This window comes from Paroedura picta, chromosome 5, assembly GCF_049243985.1.
Source record: "Paroedura picta isolate Pp20150507F chromosome 5, Ppicta_v3.0, whole genome shotgun sequence".
Classification (NCBI taxonomy): domain Eukaryota; kingdom Metazoa; phylum Chordata; class Lepidosauria; order Squamata; family Gekkonidae; genus Paroedura; species Paroedura picta.
Genome location: NC_135373.1, coordinates 55771239 through 55796132, shown reverse-complemented (window position 1 = coordinate 55796132; position 24894 = coordinate 55771239). Strand labels below are relative to the sequence as shown.

Below are 24894 nucleotides of genomic sequence, written 5' to 3'. Positions count from 1 at the left end.
GAAGCATTCCTGAAGCATTCCATTGTACTACAGTTTATTGGGGAAGAAATGGAGGTAGTGACAGATTTTATTTTCCTGGGCTCCAAGATCACTGCAGATGGGGACTGCAGCCAAGAAATTAAAAAACGCTTGCTCCTGGGGAGGAAAGCTATGGCAAATCTAGACAGCATCCTAAAAACCAGAGACATCATCCTGCCAACAAAAGTGCGTCTAGTCAAGGCTATGGTCCTCCCAGTTGCAATGTATGGCTGTGAAAGTTGGACCATAAGGAAGGCCGAGCGTCAAAGTATTGCGGCTTTTGAACTCTGGTGCTGGAGAAGACACTTGCGAGTCCCTTGGACTGCAAGGCGAACAAACCAGTCAGTTCTAGAGGAGATCAGCCCAGACTGCTCCTTAGAAGGCCAGAATCTGAAGATGAAACTCAAATACTTTGGCCACCTCATGAGAAGGAAGGACTCCCTGGAGAAGAGCCTAATGCTGGGAGCGATTGAGGGCAAAAGAAGAAGGGGATGACAGAGAATGAGGTGGCTGGATGGAGTCACTGAAGCAGTTGGTGCAAACTTAAATGGACTTTGAGGAATGGTAGAGGACAGGAAGGCCTGGAGGATCATTGTTCATGGGGTTGCGATGGGTCGGACACAACTTCGCACCTAACAACAACATTGTTTGTTTGTTTGTGTATTTATTTTAGATTTTAATACTGCCCTTCCAAATGGTTGTGGGCAGTTTACATATGACATCATGCTAAAAACATTTAGCATGTGTAGATGCATACTTCTTAGATAATATTGAAATAGATTTCCTCAAATATAGGTGGTGGTGGGGAGATTAGTTGCCAGAAAGGCAAGTAACTGAGCAATAAATACAGGGAAAGAAATAACACATTTGGTTAAGGCCTGTCGACACCAGCATATTGACATATATATGGATAATAAGAGTTAACAACAGATATGAGAACTAAGTTTGAGACAGATGGCACCTCTATGACTAACAGTTTAATACTGGGTAAAAGCGAGAACTTGAGTGACTTAGCATGTGTTGTAAACGCGCATCCGCTGACTTACCGCGCATACGCGTTTGCATCTGGCGGGGGCGCAAATGTGCATGCGTGCATGCGCGTCCATGCCCCTCCAGGCCGTGAGCAAATCTCCCCGCCTCTCCAGGCCATGAGCAAATCGGCCGCCAAAGCGATTAGCTTGCGGCCCGGCAAGCTTCTCTTCTCCCCACCCCTCCCGAAGCAAGAAGCTTGCCAGGCCGCAAGCTAATTGGATGCTTTGATGGCCAATTTGCTCGCGGCCTGGCGAGCTTCTCGCTGCAGGGGGGGGCAGAGGGAGCTGAGGCCCGGTGCCAAGGGCTTCGCAGCCCAGCACCGGGCCGCAGCCCGGGGGTTGGGGACCACTGCTTTAGAGTCCTACTGGAGATCACAGCATTGTCTGCATACAGTAACAGAGATCTTGTGGCCCACTAGCTGGGGTGTGGGGTGTGGAGTGTGAAAATCCAGTTCACTCAAACATCTGACAGTGTTAATATAAAAAATGAAAAACAACGGGACCAGAATGCAACCTTGTTTAACTCACTTTGAGGTGTTAATAGGATTTGGAAGATGCCTTTGCCTATTGCATCTAACTTGAAGTATGGTATTAATGTGCAAAAAACAGATTAAGTAGACTCCCCCCCCCCCCCGATCCACTGCCCCGCAAAGGGGCATACTGTCCATTTTGGGAACCCTTAATATTGTTTTATGAGCCTCTTGTGGCTCAGGGTGGTAAGGCAGCCGACATGCTGTCTGAAGCATGGGAGTTCGATCCCAGCAGCCGGCTCAAGGTTGACTCAGTAAAATGAGTACCCAGTTTGCTGGGGGGTAATGACTGGGGAAGGGAATGGCAAACCACCCCGTATTGAGTCTTCCAAGAAAATGCTAGAGGGCATCACCGCAAGGGTCAGACATGACTCGGTGCTTGCACAGGGGATACCTTTACGTTTACCTTTAATATTGTTTTGCCAAATAATACAATTTGGTATGATAAGTTATGTGATGGGTTTTATGTTGTCAAAAAGTGAGAATTGCATATATCTAAATTCCCTTCAAATATCTCTTTTCCACCTCTAAGGTTTTCCCCCTGATTTCAAAATGTAAGGAAATTCTACATCTCTATTTTAAACAGACACCTTAAAATTAAGTTAATTATTTGTATGTCTTTACACTCCATTTTCCCTATTAAGCATTTAATGTACAAAAAGTCTGATGGTCTTCAATCTTTTAAAATGGTAATTTCAGGAAAATGCTATCAATTTAAGGTTACTGCATCCAAGAAAATCAAGGGCCCAAGACCTTCATTTTGCTTATGGCAGTTTCCAAAATGGGTGATAAACACCATGAAACACCATAAGTCTGTAAAAAGACAATTACTAGAAAGCATTAGCGACAATAAAATGGAAGCCTTTAGGGGAACAAAACAGTAATTTTAATTTCCCTGGAAAAATATAGCGTTGGCCTGGCACAGGAAAATAGAAAATGGTAGAATTTCCATTAAAAACTTATTTTGTAAGCAGAATTGTGGAGCAGAAACTTTCCTGGAAAAAAATCAGTGCCTTATTTTTGTATGGAAGATTTCCCATTTCTAAAGGTATGTAGTTTCATAAAATAAATAGCTGATGGACTAAAGTTTATAATGAATTTTGTACAGTTTGTGGTTAGCAAAGTTGTGTTTACAAACTGAACAGTTGCCACCAATTTATACTAATTTTTATACAATTTGTGGTGGTGCATGAAGAGCAGAAAGTTGGGGCTTAAATGACTTTAAGCAGTTTAACTCCCTGCTTTCTGCTGATCGTGAAAAACCAGTGGTCATTCAGGGCTGTTTATACCACTGCTTGCTGCAGCTTTTGGAGGTGAGCAAGAAGCTTCCACTGTCAATGCAGTATTAGACTAATCATGACAGATACCAGTAAAAGTAACTGACTGACTGACTAATCAAAACCAAAACTTAATTTTGTCTATTAATAAGGTCCACACCCACAGTATATATTATGCATAATTCTCTCTGTATGCTAAAAGCCGTATATCTACAGTTTTCAGAACTTTTGGCTTTTTTCTTAAATTTAAGCAACATAAAGGATGCACATTATATTTTGCCCTTAGGTTGTTAAAAATATTATTCCAATAAAATCCAAATAAAGCTTTGATTTTTATAGCATAATAATTGAACTATACCTGATTAATTTTTTCCATTCATGTATACATTGCTGATGGAACCTGAAATTGTTGTGTACATCTGATGTGTGTGTAGTCTAACTAAGGATCCCCTTCCCCCAAAGGTTACTAGTTTGGCTCCCTCTCTCACAGAAAGACAACTTGCCCACTAGGCTGAACAAGGGGGGGGGGTTAGAGGTTGTGACCACTGCTGCTTTGTTGTTGCTAAGTTGGGAAGATTTTATTGGGCTGTTATGTGTTTTTACTGTTTTATGATGTAAACCGCCGTGAGCCCATTGGGGAGCGGTGGTCTATAAATTGAAAAGTAAATAAAAATAAATAAAATATGTGTGTATGCACACATGCTTAAGTCAAAATACATAACAAATCATGGCATACTCAGTTGAGTACTTTTTGGGCATGAGTAAATTTAGGTGGTTGTTGCTGCTGCCATTGTGATATTTTAAAAAATCTTTTGCCAAAGTAAGAAGATAAAATATATAGTATCCTTAGTGATGCATTCACTGGCTGGTGACTTGAGAGAACCAATGACTAGATTGCCCACCAGTGTGTGTTGTGTGAAACTGATCCTGACATTTGGTGCATGGCTTTGAAAAATCATAGTGTCAATGACATTCCATGTAGAGTTCATGTAAATACCATCCACTACCTTTTAAAATCTCTTAATAGGAAAAGCATTAAGCTTTAGGGTATAAATATCCTTTCTTTTAACTCCTTCCTGCACTTGCCTGAACCCTTGTAATCTTTAAAAAAATGTTTTTAATTTTTTGCTGTTCTAAGATATATTGAACAGACTTGCTTTTCAAGTAAGACATAGGCTTGTATTGAATGAATAGTGACATTTTTCATAAATATTTTTACATGAAAGGGGCACTCTATCCTTCTACTTCTCTTTTTATATATCACTATTAAAGGTCAGGCATCCAGCTGAATTACAGCATTATTAGAATATTTAGCCATTCTTTGCATATAAGTTCCTTCTAATGGGTGGTGTGCTTCTTTTGGTCCCTGTGCAGATGGGTTTTTGCACACACACACAGAACAAAGCTGTGAACCTTCTAAAGCTTCACTAGAAAGAATTTTGGAGACTGGCCCTGTCAAGGGAGAAAGTGTTAATGCACATGCCTAAAGGGGCAGAGCTACCTCTTTCTGTTTATTTCATCTGCTGATGCAAAGAAATCATTGGGAATTTTCTATTTTTTTTTTTTAATTTTGGGCCCAGCTCACTCTTGGATCTATCTTTTCCCATTCATATTTGGCCTCCAGCTTTCTCTCTTCTTTGGTAACTTATCCACTCTTTCCATTTGCCTATGGTACAACTGTCAAGCTTCAGAAAGTATCATCAATGTGGAGCACATTGTGCATTGACAGATGCCTTTTGGTAGCTCTCCACATCTTTACAACCATGGTACTGAATACTGTCCCCACATAGTTGACTCGTTTCCTGATACATTCCCAATAATTCATTCTCCAGCGCTGGCTGGAAAGAGGCAGGTTGGTGTTTTTCATGCTACTGGATCTATCAGTGACATTTGATGTTGTTGACCGTCAGTTGTTAGCCTACCGCCTCACCAGGCCTGGAATATGAAGGATAGCCTTGCAGTGGCTGATCTCTTCTCCAGAATCAGAAACAGAGGGTGGCAGTGGGAGAGAAGCAATTGTACACTTATCAACTACTGTGAAGAGTACTGCAGGGGGTGGTTCTTTCTCCTACCTTGTTTAACATCTATATCAGCCTTTCTCAATTTTTTCACCCTTGAGAAACCCTTGAAATGTTCTTCAGCCTTTAAGAAATCCCAGAAATAATGCTATCATGCAGAATATGGTGGGGAAATATAGCTGTGTACATGCTCACCCAGGGCCCTTCCCTTTCCCAACCCCTCCAGGCCCATCATTGACAATTTGGAGGAGGTCAACATGACCATATATGGTCATATTGCCCAATAAATGTTTCAGAAATTTAAAAAATTCCCATGCATTCAAGGAATCCTTGCATGGTTGAGAAATCCTGGTTGAGAAAACCGGATCTATATCCACCCTCTGGCCCAGCTGGTCCAGAGTTTTGAACTGGGTTGTCATCAGTATGCTGATGACTTCCAGGTCTATATCCTAACAGATGGCTGCCCCAACTCTCCCCCAGATATATTTTCCAGTTGTTTGGAAGCTGAGATTGTCTGGCTCAAGCAGAGTTGCCTGAAACCCCATCCTTCTATAATGGAGGTCCTGTGGCTAGGTAGGGAAGGTCTGGATCAGGAAGTGTGGCTGGGGTGCAGTTGGAAGCACACCTCCCCAGGGTGGACAGTGTGCAACTTACTGCTGCACAAATGATCAGGAACCTGGGATTTATTTTTTATGCCTCCATACCTATGGTGGCTCAAGTCACAAAGGTAGCTCAGCTAGTATTCTTTCATCTTTGCCAAGCAAAGCAACTAGTGCCCTATCTGGTCCCAGAACACCTAGCCACAGTGATCCATGTGACCGTCACCTCCAGGCTTAATTACTATAACTAACTCCACTCAGGTCCTCTCTTCCCTTGGCTGTGGTCTAGAATCTACAGCTGGTTGAGAATGCCCAGAACTGCCCAGGGTTCTCACACAAGCACTATTGAGAGCCCACATAAGACCTCTCCTGCAGCAGCTGTACTGGCTTCCAGTTGAATTCTCCCCTGGTTTTGTAGTACCTTTTCCACATACAGCATAGTGATTCAGCATATAATCTTTAAATTAATGGGGCAGTTCTTTCACAATTTACAAGGTCGGTACACCTCTCCCTTTCATCCTCTGATTAAACAATTCTTTAAAGATTTTCTGTTTTCTACCCCCCCCCCCCCCATGTACTGCTGGTCCCATGCATTAAAGACTGTTGTTACATTCAAAGTTTTCTAGTGGAGGTACCTTCTGACCAAACATACACTGGTGAGCAGTTTGCTACTCCATCTTCCTTTACGTAGCCTTAGATGTTTGGGCCTGAACTGATGTAACCTTTGGCTGGCTGGTGTTCAACTCTTTATTCTCCTGATAATCACCTGGTCCCTCTTCCAGGTAAATAAAGTAATTATTCTCCAGTTTGCCTGCACAGAAATCTTGAGGATCTTTACATAGTCTCTTGTTAGTTACACAATCTATCCTCCTCTACTACCTATGAATATTTGGGCCTTCTGTATCATTCTACATTTGCGTTAGCATCTTCCTCACAGAGCTGAAGGGCTCTGGTCTCCAAAGTCCTTCTTAGTTTAGGGCTCATAGGAGGTTCTGGATGTTGCTCTACACAGGTGCAAATCCTATTAATATGACTACATAGATCACTACTCAATCACCAGTTACAGGTAAGCCACCTGCTCTTCCCTTTACTTTTCAATGAATTTCCATCTTCTTATGTATTGGGTGTTTTTGCTGCCAGTTTAATTTTGAATATTGCATTATATTTAAATGGTAAAATAGATAGTTCTCACTGTTGCTTACAAAAGTGATCATAATTTCCAAGAAATACATGTGTAGTATTAGAAGAATTTGATTTGTCAACAAAGAATTGTGTTGGTAATTCAGAAAATGCTAGTATTTGAATGAAACTGGTTTGGTAAATATATTTGAGTATACACTAATTGACCCTTTTTACTTCAATGACTTTATTTCAGGTAAAAAGAACATATTCCCATGGTACATATAGAGCTGGCCCAATGAGACAAATCAGTTTGGTTGGAGCAGTGGATGAGGAAGTAGGGGACTACTTTCCAGAGTTCCTTGATAAGCTGGAAAATTCACCTTTCTTAAAAGTAAGAAGGAAATGAGGAAAGATGCTATTCTGAAGCTGGCATGTGGGCAAGCAATCCCTGATGTGCTTCTATGTGGTCCCTGGTCTCTTGTTAAATCGGGGTGCCTGATTTTTATTTAAACAGAAGCACATATCTTATACTGAAAGTTATAGAGATGAGTTCCAAATTATTATTGCAAAAATTGGACAATAAATAATAAGAAACATGGAGGTAAATAAGTAATCACACATATATCCATTAATTTTTCAGTTGATTTTTTTGTTCAAGAGCAATCAATTTGCTTCATATTAGAGGCTACAAATTTTAAAATGAGACTTCAGTTTAATGCACAAAAACATTGGAATTATTAGGCTTAAAAATTGTTGGATATTCTCATGAATATGCCAGAATTACATGCCAGTAAAACTGAACTTTTGTACTGACCAAGTTGCCTATATATGTTCTGTAATCAGGGCAAACGTGCATGGTTCCAAATTTAATAAAGTATTTTAATTCTTGTAGATAATTCAATATTAAATATTAAATATAATGGTGCTTGAAAATAACATCAGGTTATTTTTTTAAAATAATTTTTTAGTGTACTTTGCCATGGGGGACACTTTCTAGTCTGAAACTAGAGAGTCGTAAAGATAGTGATGATGGTCCCATCATGTGGGTGCGTCCAGGAGAACAGATGATACCTGTGGCAGATATGCCAAAGTCACCTTTCAAAAGGAAAAGGTATGTTAAATTTCAGTTCATTGTTTATAGTAATAGGCTGGCAAAATATATCAACCAATACAGAATGGATTTCAAAATACAAATAAGATATTCAGATGGAAATACAGAGTGACTGGATATCTGAAACATTAGAGTGAAAATGGCTTTGTGTTAATTTAAAGTATAGGAATATCATGATCCCAGGTGCAAGAAATATTATTATATTATACCCAACCTAAGAATCCCCTAAAAACACACACTAGCAGGGAGAGGGTAAACCAAGGTCACTGATGTACATCACTACCACCACTCATGTAGGGAGGGCCCATATCTTCCTTGTCACCCGGCCTCAACCAGAGACCTGGCAGAAGAGCTCCATTTTGAAGAAGAAGAAGAAGAAGAGTTGGTTCTTATATGCCGCTTTTCTCTACACGAAGGAGGCTCAAAGCGGCTTACAGTCGCCTTCCCTTTCCTCTCCCCACAACAGACACCCTGTGAGGTGGGTGAGGCTGAGAGCCCTGATATCACTGCTTGGTCAGAACAACTTTATCAGCTCCGTGGCGAGCCTATCCAGGTGGCTGCATGTGGGGGAGTGCAGAATCGAACCCAGTTTGCCAGATTAGAAGTCCCAACTCCTAACTACTACACCAAACTGGCTCCACAGGCCTTGCGGAACACTGAAAGATCCCACTGAAAGATATCTGGATAAATATGTTGAATTTTATTAGCAATAGCTGTTAATAAGGATGCTTGAATAAAAACTGTTGATTCTAGAAAACCCAAAATGTAAGGGGCAGTGCTCATATTTGAACCTTTAAGGTTATTGTTTTGTAATTTATTGTTTTGTAATTTTTATTGGGGGGATTATGGGGTTTTATTGTGATTTTTATGGCTTTTATATTGTAAACTGCCATGGAATGGCAATTGCCATGAGTGGCGGTATATAAATAAATAAATATGTATGATCATATTTTCTCAGCATTGGTACCACCAAAAATATTGGGTGCCACAAAGAAATTTTTAGGAACGACAATTTAATACCTGGGTTTTGTTAAGCCCTGTTGTAAGCAATGCCTTTTTTTCATGGTCAGCCATCAGGAAAAAAAACCTTGACAAATATAGGAAGGTGAAAAAGGATACTGACAACTTGGATAGGAACCTGATTCTTGGGCCCTCATATAATGGGCAGTATAGGGATGGCTGAATCAGTCAGTGCAAACTTAAATGGACTCCGGGAAATGGTAGAAGACAGGAAGGCCTGGAGGATCATTGTCCATGGGGTCGTGATGGGTCGGACACGACTTTGAACCTAACAACAGCATAGGGATGAGCATAAACCAGAAAATTCCTGTCCGCTTCAGGTTTTGGGATATTCCTAAACTGAACTGAAACTGATTATGTCAGACATAATCTAGGCAGCCTAGTAGATGGTAATTAAGTAGATCTGTGTGTATGTGCATCTCAGCAGAGGGAATCTAGCTTCAGTATAAAGAAGGGGTATCGCTGGGAAGGCCCCCCACAGTTGTTGAAAAAATAATGTCAAAGCTATGTGCCAAATTTCTACAGTATACAGAATCTGAGCTACCATTTTCTCCAGAAAGATCTCAATAGTTGGGATCAGAAATGGCCTGCTGTTTCCCAGAATAGAATTTGAACAGTTTGAACAATTTTAGAATTTAAAACTTTAAAAGTTGGAAAGGTATGTTGAAATGTCTGATTTGTTGAATATCTGGCTGTTGTCTCTGTCCTAATCTTCATTTGTCATTCCCCACTGCCTTTAGAAAAATGATGCTGTGTTTTGTTTTCTCTTTAGCCACAAACACCTACTCAAACATCTTTGTTTTTAGGCCTTTATTAAAAATGTGGTTTAAGTGCATGCTTTCTTGACTAGGAACGCCTTTTTTTTCCTTCTGGATGAACTGTAATGTTTTCTACTCTTCAGAACACATTGCTGTGTGCTTAGCTCAGTCAATGCAATCAGTATCTGAATGGGAGGTGGAGCTCTTTGCCAGTGCTAATATCTGTGGTCAGGTAATAGACACTGGTGGGAGGAGGAAGAAGAGACTGCGTGCCTGATTTCATGTGCTAAATAACTGCAGAGTGTAAGGGAGACAGAATGGCAGCTTTAGTATCTGCATTTAGTTTGCCATATGCAGTTGCTAGTCTTGTCAGAGGAAGAACTAAGTCAGATCAATTGTGTGTGTATATGTGTATGTATGTGAGAGGAGGCTAATTTTGAATGCAGTGGACAAAATTAAGTGTCGAAGGGATATGAAAGAGAAAATGGCTCTGTTTATATGCCAGAAATTGTACTGTAATTTCTTACTAATTAAATCATAAAGAGAAATTGGACTTATGTCTGTACTTTTAAAAACAGAACTACCAATGAAATAAAAAACCTGCAGTACCTACCTCGTACTAGTGAGCCTCGTGAAATGCTCTTTGAAGACAGGACACGAGCCCATGCAGATCACATAGGACAAGGGTTTGAACGACAGACGACAGCCGCTGTGGGAGTATTAAAGGCAGTGCATTGTGGAGAGTGGTATGTATTTACTAGAGGGCCACTTCAGGGAGTGGGGGAGCATAATGGAATATACCTTCATCTCTGCTTAGACTGTAGATCACTCTTGCCTCTAGGATGGCAAGTGTAGAGATTAGATTTGACCTGGGAGCTCCATGTTGCTATCTTAAATATATTTCGGAATTAGCACCACGTATATGTCCCTATACGTAATGTTTATATTCTTGTCTTGATGAGGCGGCAACAGATCTGCTATATCTTTGGTATTAGTGAGCTTCGGTTACTTGTTCGGTTTTTTGAAAATGATCCACATTGGCATTTCATATGATTGATAATTAGACTGAGGTCATAAAGTTCAGGAATGAAAATGACCCAGTGACAGTTGAGTAGTTAATGCTTGAATTGTACACTCAAAATGCATACTTCAGAGTGTTTAACTTGCACTGTTAAGTTGAATAACTAGACTACTGTAGCAAATCAGGATCATAGTTCCTTAGAACAGAAGCGTTGCAGATGAGAATCAGATGTGAAATGATCCCTGTGATCAATGTCTGGGAGGAAAAGCACCCCTGATTCCTCCCAAGGGTTTATATGTAAAGTAAATGTTTCATTCCATGTTGCAGATGTTACTAATTGGGCCTCTCTGCCTACATGGCTCCTATCATCTTCAAGGCCAAAGTCTCATAATGAGAACCTGTAAGCCACAGGATGAAAGGGGAAGTCAGGAAGGATGAAGTAATTTTCTAGAGGGTTCTAGGAAGAACATGTCCTGATTGGTAGTTACCATCATCTGATCTGACTTGCCCAGAAATTATAACTATCCTAAGAACTGGGAATCTGAGACTATAATCTGCTTGTTTGCAAATGGACAGTACCATAGAAAGTGCTTGAACTGCAGCCTTTGATTTCATTACTGTAAGATTGTGAGTTCATAACTCTAAGACTGCTATCTAATGCAGATCTTTATTTGTGTTAGATAATTAAACTAGCTTTTCTTGTTTTCTGTGTTGCATTTTAGAGATGTGTTATTATTACTAATAGATAAATGTATAATTTGAGAATTATTTCAATAAACTATATATATATATATTTAAAAGGATTTTTTCATGTGCATCCCTGCTCTGGGAACCCACAGAGTCAGTCCAGAACTCCTTGACAATGTCTTATTTAGATCTTTTTAGGTTTTGAATTTTTTCTAAAACGAGTATGTTTTTCATTTTTGTTTTGATTTTAAAGATAGTTTTGTGAACTTGTTTGCAGTTGCATTGAATTGTTAGCTGATGTGTAGAAAAACTTGAATTTTTTAAAGTGTGTTTTATTTAAGTAGGAGGTTAGAATTTTTTTTAATCTGCATGGGCCATGAGTTAATTCTGAATCAAATTCACAGAACAGTACCTTTAGATCCAACCCCATAGTCTTACCATGTACCTCTTGTTTTTTCAGATGCACTGGGGGGAAAAGGAGGAGGGTGTTCTTCAATGGGTGGTGATATTTGCACTATTATGCATAGAAATATAAGTAGTTACAGTTGGTCTCAGCCTTCTGCATTTTGTGAAATGAAGAGTACTTTCCTTCTACTTCAAAGTGTTTGTGTCTAAAAATATTTGCAAGCAATCTGTTAATTTTTACAGTTACCCTGATGGCTCCATTTTTCCCTTGCTTAGGGTGGAACAACCTCGAATAACCAAAGACGTAATTTGTTTTCATGCAGAAGATTTCTTAGAGGTAGTTCAACGAATGCAGTTAGACTTGCATGAACCTCCACTCTCACAGGTATCTTTCCTATAGATTAACCATCTTTAACTAAAATTATTTTCTAATTCTTGACAGTTCTTTTCTTTTCTTTTTCCCTAGTGTGTCCAATGGGTGGATGATGCAAAACTTAACCAATTACGAAGGGAAGGCATTAGGTATGCCAGAATACAGTTGTATGATAATGATATTTATTTTATTCCAAGGAATGTTGTCCATCAGTTTAAGACAGTTTCAGCTGTGTGCAGTTTAGCTTGGCATGTTCGACTCAAATTGTACCATTCAGAGGGAGAACATAAAAACATCCATGAGAAAAGCCCACCAACAGAGCCCTCATCTTCGATGCTGGGCCTTCAGACTGACAGTGGAATCCATGGAGAAAACAAAAATTCCTCCGAAGACACCAAATTTTTAGGCAATCTGCACTCTAAATATGTAAAGCAGGAATTTTCATGCACACATCCTGACTCTGCTGCATCTCACTGGATTAAAGAGGAGCCAATTAAAGTTAATCTTCCTGAAAAGACAAATGCCATGGAATATCATAATGTTAATGCAAAGCTGGGTCATGCTCAGTCTGAAACAGACTCAGAATTTGAACCTGATGACAAAGACTTGCAGGACAGCTTGTGCCTGGAGGATCGCATGAATCTGGAGGACACAAGACAAAGCAGTCTGGCATATTCAAGTCTGCATGGCAAGAGAGAAGAGGACTTTTTGTGTTGAAATTGTTTGTATATATTTGTAAATTGCTTTTAAAACATAATGACATAATAATGTAAAGATGCTTAAATTCTGTGAGGTAAGTTTGTTACTTGCCCTCACATCTGTTACAGAAAATAGTTTATGTAGCTTTGTAACATTCCTCAGTGCCTGTCCATAACTGTGAAAGTATCAAAGCACTTAGGGCCAGATGCACTGTAAACACTGCAGGTGTACCATAAAGAAGTCTTTAAATATGAGTTTTAGGTTTTAGAGTAGAGCTGACATTTAACATATATTTTTTGTATGATGAGCCAGAATTCTTTTTGACAATTCCAGGCTTTTCCATAGAGCTTATTTATACCAATTTTTTTTCTTTTTAATGTGTCAGCACTGTAGTGTAAATAGCTTTTTTTTCTTAAAAAGATCTTTTTAGTGTGATTTATATTGAAATGTGAGCCACTTAATAAAGGTTCATAATAACAATAATGGTTTTATTTTTGGGTCCCTAAAAATAATCAGCCAAGGGATTTTGTGTTTTTGTTCTGTTTTGTTTTTTGCTTAATGCTTACTCTTGCACAAACATGTTCTCGTGTGAAATGACAATAATCAGATACATACTCTGGTTCAGATCGCATAAATCCTTCATCTAAGGACAATAATCAGATACAAACATAGAGTAATCTTTGCACACACATGGTGTTGCTGTTGAATTTTTTTTTACAGAATCCCATTATGGATACTTGAGTATTTTAACATTAATTTGGACGAACAGTTCATGTAGTGGATAAACATGTGTAAAACATTTTTTGCCATATCTTCCATTGACAATTGTGTTATATTTTAATTGTTTTGTGTTTTTGAGCCAAACAATCATTAGTTACAGCAATCTTTTGCAATTCTATCAGCCTGGGTGTTGTGCTAAGTTTCAAAAAGTGCACACCACCTTGCTTCTAACTTATTTCTTCTTGGTCTTCTACATACAGGAAACTGGGTAGCTGGTCAAAGAAAATTTGAAAAAAAAATTACAACTGTTGGAATGTTTTGGTATAATGGAAAAGGCTCCTTGCAAACACTGTGTGTAGTTTTGGACATTGTGTTATTTTTCAGTCAGAACACTAGGCATATGAGAGAACTGCCAAACTGTTGAGAAAGGGGTCCAAAAATAGAAGGCAGGCCACTTCGTTGTGAACTCCACCAGCGGGCAAATCTGGTCAGGCTTTATTCTTTTGCTAAATGCCTATTTTCAAGTTTTCTGTGATGTCCAAAAATGGCTCTTTGAGGTCCTTAGGACAAAATCATATATGATTATTGCTAAGCATATTTTCCAGCAGTTGTGGATAACTGCTTCGGGGAGGTGTTTTGAATTAGTTATGTACTGAAGTGCAGTTGGGTATTAAGTGCCGTATTGGAGAGTTTAATGTATTTTCCTCCATGAATAGCTCATGATATTTGGGGGGGGGGGCGGATTAGTGGCTGGTTGTCTACACTGAGAGAAGATGGTGTCCATTCCTGCCAAGCCAGATCATAGTTTGAAAAGGAGTTAACAGAACAGTCAGTTACATTAAAACACATCAACACGGCAGTCTTAATAGTATTTCCTACAGTGAAATTCTGGTCGATAGTCAATAACTGAACACAAACAAGCACCATGTCATTCACTGCTGAATTAGATTCAAGTGGGTAGCCCTGTTGGTCTGAAGAAGCAGAACAAAGTTTGAGCCCAATGACACCTTTAAGACCAGCTAATTTTTATTCAACTTAGTTGGTTTTAAAGGTGCCATTACACTCAAATGCTGACTGCTGAATGTGTAAAGAATTGTGGCAGCATTCTGTCACTCAGTATGCTAAGGCTAAAAAAGAAGCTCCTGTTACGTAATAAATTACCTCTTTGATAAGGCCAACTAGAATTTCAGCTTAGTACCTTAGAGGTTGAGTAAAAGAATATACTAAATGTTAAAACGCAAATATTTATGACTATTCATGTGCACATTTAGAATTTTAAAAATATTAATATTAATTATACACTGTTGCCCAGATCCAATACATATTGACACATGGATAAAGTGACCTAGTGTTGTTGTTAGGTACGAAGTCATGTCCGACCGATCGCGACCCCATGGACAATGATCCTCCAGGTCTTCCTGTCCCCTACACCAAGGGCCAAGTGCGTTTCAGTCCCTCTTACAGTCTTCCTCACTGGCCTGATATCTAAATGTTGCACTAAGTACTGTAAGATGGTAAAAGGAATTCAAAGAAGAGGCTTCTGCTAGTATAAAATGTCTCCAGATATATCTCTTTAGGAGCTCCCTGTACAAAATATTTATTTTCCAAATTTCCCACATTATTATCCTCTTAGCCTGACTGCATTTTCATGTGTCTTATATGTATACTAGTAATCAAGCCCGCTGTAATCCAAATACAGCGGGCGCTAGCAGGGCTCATGAGTTCGGGGGAACGGCTCTCCGTCTCCCAGGGGCGCCATGGAGTCGTGCCGTGGGGCGGCCTGCGAGCCGCCAGCACCCACACCTTCCCCCCCGTTCCGGAGCCTACCGGCAAGGTAGTAAAGGGCATCATAATTGTGGCGGCTCCAGTGGCGGCTCCGACGCTCCCGCAGGTGCCCCTGTAGCCACTCCTGCAGCATCTGCTGCAGGCCGCTCATGGCCGCGTGGGGCGGCAGGCGATGTCTTGTCGCGGGCGGGGTGGTGGGGGCAGCTGGCTCCACGGCTCTGGCAGCCCGTCACTGCGTGGGTGGGCGGGTGAGTGGTGCTTGTTGGGGGCGGCGCGGCCTCCGTCGCCACGTGTGTTCGTACGGGTCGCCGCCGGGTGCCGTGACCAGGCCCTCTGCGGGGTGGCAGCGAGGCGTCCTGGTTCTTGGGATGGGCGCAGGCTGCGGCCGCAGCGATCTCGGCTCCTGTGGGGCTTACGGGTGGCAAGCTTCCCGCGCGGCGGCGAGTCAGCAAATGGCGGTGATGGGCCGGATGTGGCCGATGTCGAAGGGGGGCTGATCGGGAGGCGCTTAGTCAGTCCGCCGGCAAGGGGCCAATTGCGAGCCGCACTGTGCGCGGCTCAAAATTGGTCCCTTGCCGGCGGACTGACAATCGCCTGCCGATTGGGCCCTCCAATTGTCAGTCCGGAGGATGGGGCCAATTGGCACCCTTCCTCATCCCGGACAGGGCCCGCCCTCGGGGCCCTTACTGCTTTATTTAATCCGCTCCGCTAGGAGCGGTTAAAGATGAGGACAATAATAAAAGTAATAAATATTTGCATTTTAACATTTAGTATATTATGTTGCTCAGCCTCTTAGCTTATATACACAGCATGGGATACTTTGTTCCCTCTTGTTGTCCACTGAACTGGAATTTGAGACAATGTCCTCATTAAGATCATAAGAAATCACATTAGAACTTTTAGAGAAATGGGCCCTAACCTCAGGAACTCTCTGAGAAAAGTGGTATGACCAGAAAGTTTAGCTTTGACATTTTCCTTGTTTTAAATATCCAGGGAGTTCTTGACATGAGGGCAGCATTAAATCATGCAGCTTGAACTTCCATTTTTAAATGGAGTAATTCTAAAAAGGCCTTACAACATGAAACAATCACAGGGAAGGGGACGTGACAGCGGGGAATTACAATGCCAAAGTTGCTAGAGCTTGCCTAACACCAGGAGCTGTGAGTTTTTAATGTAAGGATTTATACATTTATAAACATCCTGCTAATACTGTAAAAACCCCTTTCAGAACTCCTTTTCAAATTCTCTGTGGAGTGGGAAAGTAATTTGAGGCCTGAAAGGACAAATCCTAACAATTAGATAGCTTGTACTGCATTGGCCAAAGGCCTTCACAGTGGGATAGTAACAATACAATAAATTGGATAACATTAAAAAAAAATTAAAATACAATAAGCAGAATCCAAATGCCTTAGGGGCAGCATTTTTACATAACCATTTTGGCTCTGATCTTCCTGGCTATAAGTGCATGAAGAGCAACTCTATTGGAGACATATCGGTTGGAATCAGACATAAAAAATCAATTTATCATGCTCCAGTATTAAACTTAAAGGGATTCCTTGGTGAGTCCTAACAATTAGTTGAAGGGCTCTTTTGAAGCTTGGAGCATCCTTTGCTTTTGAGGTCCCAGTGGGTTGCCACTGGCTATTGCCATTTGTAGCTTCAGCTGACTTTTTAGCCCAGATCCCTCTTTGCTGTTTTTCTCCAGCTATCTGTGTTACAGAAGTAGTCACTAGGTGTGTAGAGTGTTTTTTTTTTCTAACAGATGCTTAAGGTCTGCCACTTACACTTCCAAATCACCATGGCGAAGGAGGAAACAATTTCCAAACTCCCCAGCTTAGTAAAGAGCAAGTAAGACTCTCAGCCATTTGCATTTTATACCATATGGTTTCTGTCATACTTTCAGACTTTGAAGCTTGGCTTCAAGTGAGCATTCTTAGAACTTGTACATGCTCACTTCAGTACATTGATGCTAGAATTGTCACAGTGGTTCTTCATAGCCATGGTATATCACACTGATATGATCTCAATTATGTCTAGTAGTCCACATTTTGGGACCTAGAAAAGCTAACTCTGAGATCTCACCAGTGTGACTGTACAGATGACCCGTAGAAGAGTACCAGTTATAGGTAAGCAAACTGTTTAAATCTGTTCTAAACAACAAAAATCTATGCTGTCCAGTTTATCTTCAGCCTTGAACAGTCTGTGACCAGTGTTAGTATTGCTTCTACTTAGAACCTTACTGTTTTGATACCTGTTTATAGTTGTATTTCATCTGCATCTGGCCCTAGAAAAATTTTCAAAATAATTTCCAAGTCTCTGTAATTCAAGATCTCATGAAACGTGTTAACTGATCTGGTACTCCCACAAGTTCCCAGAGTTGGGAAGTTTTTTCATAATACGAAAATGTGTTCTGGGGTTGGATGGAGACTTGGGTTCGTACTAGTATATTTCATGGGAAAATATTATGAGCATTATTTAACTCACTTTTTTAGTTATATTGCTTTAGTGCCTAGTTGGCACATCAGAGCGAATAAAAATAAATAGCAAATGCTATAACTCAATTTTAATTGTTTACTTTTGTCAAGTTTGTTATTAAGAGTTGATTGCTGTTGTTCTACCTCCTATTTTTTCTGAAACAGACTAATTCCAGCAGGTAGTCATATCAGCCTGGAGTAGCTAAAATAGTGAAGTCTTGTGGCATTACAAACCCCTTACCACTTTATTATGGCATGAGCTTTTTTATGCCAGAGAGCACTTCCAACAGATGCATGAAATGTTATATTCAGTTGGCAGACTATAACTAAAATTACAAAAGCAGAAGTTGAATGTGGGGATTTGGTGAGTCTTCCAGCAGGATCTTGCTTTCATCTATGCTACAATATTGTAATACAGCTATATCCTGACAGACTGAACATTGTGGGTTTGCTATTTTTAATTACCTTGCTCTTCTGCTGTTTATAGCTTTTGGCTTCATACGTCTGTCAATTGTATATGGCAGTCCTTGTATCTGTTCAAGTAGTATTTGGCTTAAAAAATTCATGCCAAAAGTAAATATGTCTTAAAGGTGCATGAAGACTCTTATTCCATCAACATCTAGATTTATTAATTTCTTAGAAATTCCACTGGTTCTGTCCTGGTTGACTTAAATTCTCTCTTTCTTTTGGAGTAGAATCAAAGCTTGGCCAAACCAGCATGTAAGAGAGAAGCAGTCTAGCACAGCTGTATCTTTAAGCCCTCTATATTTATAGTGGGTGACCTTGGGTCAGTCAGTGTTAGATCTCTCAGCTTTACCTACCTCATAGGATATCTGTTATGGGGAGAAGGAGGATATGCAGTTGTAAGAAATTTAGAGACTCCTTCAGGTAGTAAAAAGTTAGATACCAAAAAAAACAGCTCTTCTGTGATGGCTCAAAGGACTCGGACACGTTAAGACTTAATGCCCTGCCCTTTCATGTTTATGTTCCTTCGGTAAGAAAGACATGAACTGTAGGTAGTTGGGCAGCATGAGAATGCCACCTCTCTAGAGGGTAGACTGGGCTCACCAGTCACATGTTCTTGTTTTCATTGAAACTAGTTTCCTATTGCACTAAATTATTTGGCCAGAAAACATGAATGTACACACGTACTAAAAGTAGCTTTATTGCAGTTGTTACCATCATAGTCATGGACTGCGAGGTGGTCTTCAACAGGTACTTTCCAAAGCATTATGTAAAGACTTCTGAAATGGTCAGCAATGCCAACCCCCCCCCCCATTTACCCAAAGAGGATTTTAAATAGGTTGCATGCTGGGAAATAAATACTGTGTTTCCAGGCTAAACAGTTGTAGAACAGAGATAGGAAATTTTATTCTATGGTAAGGTTCTACCTTAGTGGCTTTCTCTAATCATCTGCATCAAGGCTAGTTCCAGTCATTTATCTGGCTGGTCAATATACTCATATGACTGTAAAGAAGAGGCTCTTCAAATTCTTCGCTATTCAAAAGCAAACATACAAAAAACCTCACACCTCCTCAGCCATATCTGGAAGGCAATCATTTTGAGCATTTCATTCTGATTCTATTAAAAGTGCATTTGCTTTTCTAGAACAGTGGTTCTCAACATTCCTAATTCTGCGACCCCCTTTGTGTCGCCACAGCAGTGGCGGTGGCATGGCAGCCACTGTGGTATGGTGGTAGCCTCGGCGACCCCTGGGAAAAGGGTTGAGAACTGCTGTTCTAGAACCATATTCTACCCTTGTTACTGTCTTTCAGTTTCATAGGCCTAAGTACTGACATGGACCGTTTACGCACTGGAGGTCTCATGCCGGGCTGCAGACTGTAATTTTAGTCATTTAGTCATTTTAGAGTCTTTTGACTAGACCTCCCCAAACCTGGGAGCCAAAGGCCACATATATATAATTTAAAAGGAAAACTTGACAACCACTGAGGAAAACCCAATTGAAAACGGTTCAATCTGGAGGCCGTTCTGGTTGTGCTTATATACATATATATATATAAAAAAGAAGAGATAAGAAATGTTTATTTGTATTCATTGTGAAATTGTTTAATATAGCCCGGGATAGGTTCTGTTTTCTGTTGCTGTAATTTTAGTTATGGCTGGTTACCCCACTCTTCCTGCACCCACACGGGGGAGCATTTGGCCTGATGCATTTCATCCGCCCCTGATTTGTGCTCCTGCACGGGAGCTGGGGCAGTACGTAAACGGTGATGTTCCCAGTACGTAAACGGTGATGGTGAGTAATCTGGGCTGAAGAGAATTACAAATGGCACAGGCTAGTAAAATTGTAAATCTTTAAAACTGTAAATCTTTAAGGATTTTGGGAAGAATGTTTTTAACATTTTTTTATTCCAGTGAATAAATGTTTTTCACTCTCAGTGTATCAGCAAAGGCTATAACAATGGAGTTCTACAATGAGTGAATTGGAGCAAAATTGTTAAAGAACCATGGTTTCTTCAGACTGAGATACACTAGTATCTAGTATAGGGGTTCCCAAAGTGGGTGGTATGCCTCCCTCTGGGGCAGTGGAAGGATCCAGAGAGCCCCAATAACTATATTTTCACTAGAGGAAACAAGGGAGAGAGAAACATTAGTACAAAAAATCTGTAAGAAAGTACAGAATAGGGTGGGATTGCTTTGAATATGGTTTTAGGAGTTTGAAAACTGGTAATGTTTATTGAGCAACAGCTTGAAACATTGTAGTTGAGCTCCCTTAATACTTTATTATTTTGGAACGTAGTCATATATATAATGACATCTTGGGAAGATGATGGCTTTTTGCTTCCCATGAGAATATAAAACATTTGTCATGCTTTAAGTATGATACTTACCAAGATGCTTATGTAGCCTAACAATTAGTGGTTGATTTTAAGCTAGTGGTGATTTTATTTGGAAAACTCTAGTAGGCTTGGTATAAGATTCTGAAGTAATTCAAACTGTTTTGTGGAGCAATAAAAATATTGAGCAGCACAATGACTACCATATAAAATATAAGTAACATGTAAGCAAGTTGTTAAAGTTAAAAACATATATACTTCACTGGGAGCATACGTGTTCATTGTCGTAGTCTCTGTGCATGAGTACCGGGCATGAGTGCCTTTTGCAATGCTTTCCCTCCATTTTTCAGCAAGAGGGTCAGTGGGGAGTACCTGTCCTTCAGTTCTGTCTCTGCTGATGTGGAGATCATTTCATTCTGAAGCTCTGTTACTTGTATTTTAGCTTGTTCACCGATAAAATCCAACTGTTAGTCTTCGTGCTCACTTTTCTGTGTTGAGTGAAGGATATTATTTTTGCAGGTGTTCCAGTGCAGAGTTTTTTTTAAAGGTGCCAATCATGGCATGAAGTCCTCTCAGCTGGATGACCATTCCTTATGTTTAACTTGTTATGCTGGGGCAAAGCTTATTCAGATACTGTGTGGCCGAAGCCTCTGATATTCCAATCTGTCAGACTTCTAGCTATGCAACTCTCACTGTTGTACTAAACTTCAGCAGGGTCTTTAAGGAAAGTAGGGTGACTTTCTTTGGGAGTCCAATTTTTTGGCAGAATTTTATTAGCAGCACTATGGTGTCTAATATTTTATTTATTTATATTTATATACCACCCTCCCTTTTGGCTCAGGGTGGCTTACATTTAAAACTTTCATAATACAGTGCAATACAATAAAACATCTTGACAAGTATATAATAACATTTTTAACAATAGGAACGTGTATCAGATAACGCAGTTTATAATTAACATTTAACATTCAGCAATCAGAAACAGCTTTTCTGCACTGTGACTGATTTTTCTGTTAGTGCAGTGTGTGTGTCTGGGGGGGGGGAGGACTGGACTTTGATTGCATTAATTTCATTATTACAGACAATTTTTGTTTTGGATGAAGGAATGCTTGTTTCTGGAAGCAAAAATAGAGAAATTTGCTATATAGCCCTACAAGTCAATAGAGGGTTGGCCCAAATCTATTTGCCAGTAAGGAACCCTGTTAAAATTTTTGTCAAGGCCTTAGAATGCTTTATGCCTTAGAATGCTTCAAATATTGAACAGCCTTGACTTTGGCCTCCTTTATGTTCTGCTCTTCTGATAAAAGCATACTCATGTATCTCCTATATTCAGTGTATTTGTCCTTGCCAATTGAATAACGTTGAAACTGCTAGACATGAGCTGTTGTACTGTTTGATAAAGAATTTGTCCATTAAATATCACCAGAGCGGCCAAGAGCCACCATGGACCCCTGAACAAGGGTTTTATCTGTCCCCCTACCATGATCCAAACCAAATATAGCAAAACAAATCACTTGACTAGCTGTTACTATGCATCCATAATGATAAAATCCCACATGCCCATCTGTCCATTCGTGGCAGGCACCCTTCATTGAAAAATAAAACTAGGAATCTCAAATTTGGCCACCAGTTTCAGGATGATCATAGGTCCGGAATGAAAGGAATTGTAATATCCTGGTCCAGGTTATGTCCACACCTCCCCCACCCTCTGCTATCTGCAATGGAAGCTAAGTTCTAACTTCTGTTCACCATGTATAACCATTAAGGCAGATTAACATGCATGGGTGGCCAAACTGTGGCTCTTCTGATGCCCATGGTCTACAATTCCCATGAGCCCCTTACAGCTCTCTGGCTGTCCAGATATCAATTGGAACGATAGTCCACTGACATCTGATGAGCCCCAGTTTGGCCACCCTGTGTGAGAGGGAAAGCAGAGTCAGAACAACTGTTTTCTGTACTCTGCTTTTCCTGCACTGCTAGTGCCTGCAGTACAGACTTACATTAGAAGTAAAGGTATTCTGTGACTGCAGTATAATGCCAGTCTTAGGGGCCTTCCAGCTTACTTAGGCCCCAGGAATTCTTGTCCCTAGTCTGGCCCCTCAGTAACTTTGTAAATAACCCCAAACCCTTCTGAAAAATCACCAATAGACAGTTCCCAGAAAAATTTAAGATCTGCTAATACTTTTAGAATTAAAAAAAACCCAATATGGGTGTTTACAAAAAAAAGTTGGATTCATGTTGCATGTTGTTTATAAGCTTTCAGTAAAATTATTTAATCATACAATTAAGCTAGTAGTATTGAATAGTAATCTCATTTGTTTTCAACAGGAAACACATTTCCAAGGTTAACTCCCCTACTGCAAGTCGAAATTAAATTATCAAGGTGTGCAGTGCACCCTTCTCAAATTTCAGGCAGGCAGGAGAAAATATACTCATTTTATATAGACAATATAGTAGACACAGGCATGCTGATAGGCTTGCAAATGAGCTTATCTTTGCCTTTCTCAAGGGGGGCTTCTCTGTCTAAGTTTTGTTGGGGGGGTCTTTTTGACAAAAAACTGAGTGCACAGGAAAGGGGACCTAAATCTTGTTCCCTGTAGTGCTTTTAAACACAATCATAAAGACATGAGAGAGATTTCAGATCCTGAATAGGCAGTTCTGTTTCACATGTGATTGCCTATCCACTGATCTCTTGCATCTCCAAATTGTGTTTACTCCCTGGCACTTCTCTGAGCCTTTGCCCCATTTTAACAGGTGGAAATCAGAATGCCAGAAAATGAAGCAGCTCATGCTTATATAGGCTCAGTAAGCCCTCCGAAAGCAGGTGAAATGATTTCGATTAGCAGAGAATAAAAATGCAGTGCAGAGAAATATTGATTGGAATTATCAAGGTTAGAGGGAAAATGGGCGAGTGTTCTAGTTGTAAGGCATTTCTGTCAGATACATGTGGGCTAAGTCATTCTCTTTTCTTGTTGCCCGGTGAAATCAGAGTGAAAGATATCAGAATTGGCAGATTAGTTTTTAATCTCTTCCGGGATGTTGCAAATAATTCAGTTGAAATTTATGACATTTATTATTGAACATTCAGACTAGATCTTGAGTAATAGCTTTCTAATTGCAAATTCCCATAAAACATGCCAAAACTTGGAATATAGTCATGGTATGTTGGCTGTTACATCAGATCAGAAAGTTAACATAAAAGGAATACTTCTATTGTTCCTAGATTAGCCATATGGCAAGGACAAGAAACACTTGTAAAATATATATTTTAAAATGGAAAACGTGTTAGAAAGAATTCTATAATCATTTCATTACATTCATACAAAAGAAAACAAGTAAACGTTCAAACAAAATAGCCAGCTAGGAGAGAAAAGACCTACTTACAAGTTTCTTAGTTCAGTAAAGCAATTCTATAATTTTACAGTATGGTTTACAAGATAAGTTAAATGAATGCAACAATTTAAAAGCAAAAGAAAAAAAAAGGAAAGGGAAGAAAATATCCACATTATTTTGGCATGATAAGAACACTGGGAACCCTGCTGCATCAGACCAATGGTACATCTAGTCCAGAATCCTGTTTAATACAGGGATCAACCAGTTCCTCTGGGTGGCCAACAACAGGGTGTTGATCTAGTGGAGTGACTCAGCTTATTTTTAGAAGAAACATTTTCAAATGAATATAGTAGAAATCTCTTAGGGACTTACAAGAGCCTCACCTGTGGGCATCTCAAAATCCAGTCAGTCTTGTCTCATCAGCAGAAAGAGCTTGCTGCAAGATTATATAGGTAGAGGAAATTATCCCAGTCAGGATCACTCTTTCAGTATGGATTTTGAAGATTAAAAAAAACACACATTATACAAACATGGATATAAATTACTTCATCCTAATAATATTTGAGATTTATCTTAAACTCATATTAAAACAGAATTACAGGTTTTGCTGAATACTTTTTTCCCAGTGGGGGATATTGCTGTTGTAATTGGCATGATTGGCTGTAAGGTGGGGCCCCGGTCCCTTTAAAGCAGGGGTAGTCAAACTGCGGCCCTCCAGATGTCCATGGACTACAATTCCCAGGAGCCCCTGCCAGCATTCACTGGCAGGGGCTCCTGGGAATTGCAGCCCATGGACATCTGGAGGGCCGCAGTTTGACTACCCCTGCTTTAAATGCTCCCTGCCAGTCTGCCAAGGTGGGAGGGGGGGCATTTAAACAGAGCAGAGCCCTTGCATCACAGCCAATCATTCATTTATTTATTATTAAATTTATATACCAGCCCCCCCTAAAGCTGGCTCAGGGCAGTTAACAACATAAAATAATTCAACAGAATTAAAACAATAAAACAATAATAAAAAACAGATAAACATTTATTTAAAATTCCCCACAGGGCTGTTTTAATTGGCCGCACATTCCCGTCCCGCATACCTGGAGGCTTTGAAATCAGAAGTATAT

General features: G+C 40.0%; 1 protein-coding gene across 2 annotated transcripts in view; it reads left to right on the top strand.

The window, feature by feature from the left end:
• The window catches only part of RSBN1L (round spermatid basic protein 1 like), a 46862-nt gene extending 26252 nt beyond the window's left edge, over positions 1-20610 (top strand). For both annotated transcript variants that reach the window (XM_077338057.1, XM_077338056.1), the window contains 5 exons: positions 6849-6986; positions 7564-7706; positions 10063-10230; positions 11874-11982; positions 12064-20610. In XM_077338057.1, coding sequence (XP_077194172.1) covers positions 6849-6986; positions 7564-7706; positions 10063-10230; positions 11874-11982; positions 12064-12687 — 1182 coding nt within the window. In that variant the 3' untranslated portion in view covers positions 12688-20610. The remainder of the gene's footprint in view (positions 1-6848; positions 6987-7563; positions 7707-10062; positions 10231-11873; positions 11983-12063) is intronic.
• The last annotated feature ends 4284 nt before the right edge of the window (positions 20611-24894 follow it).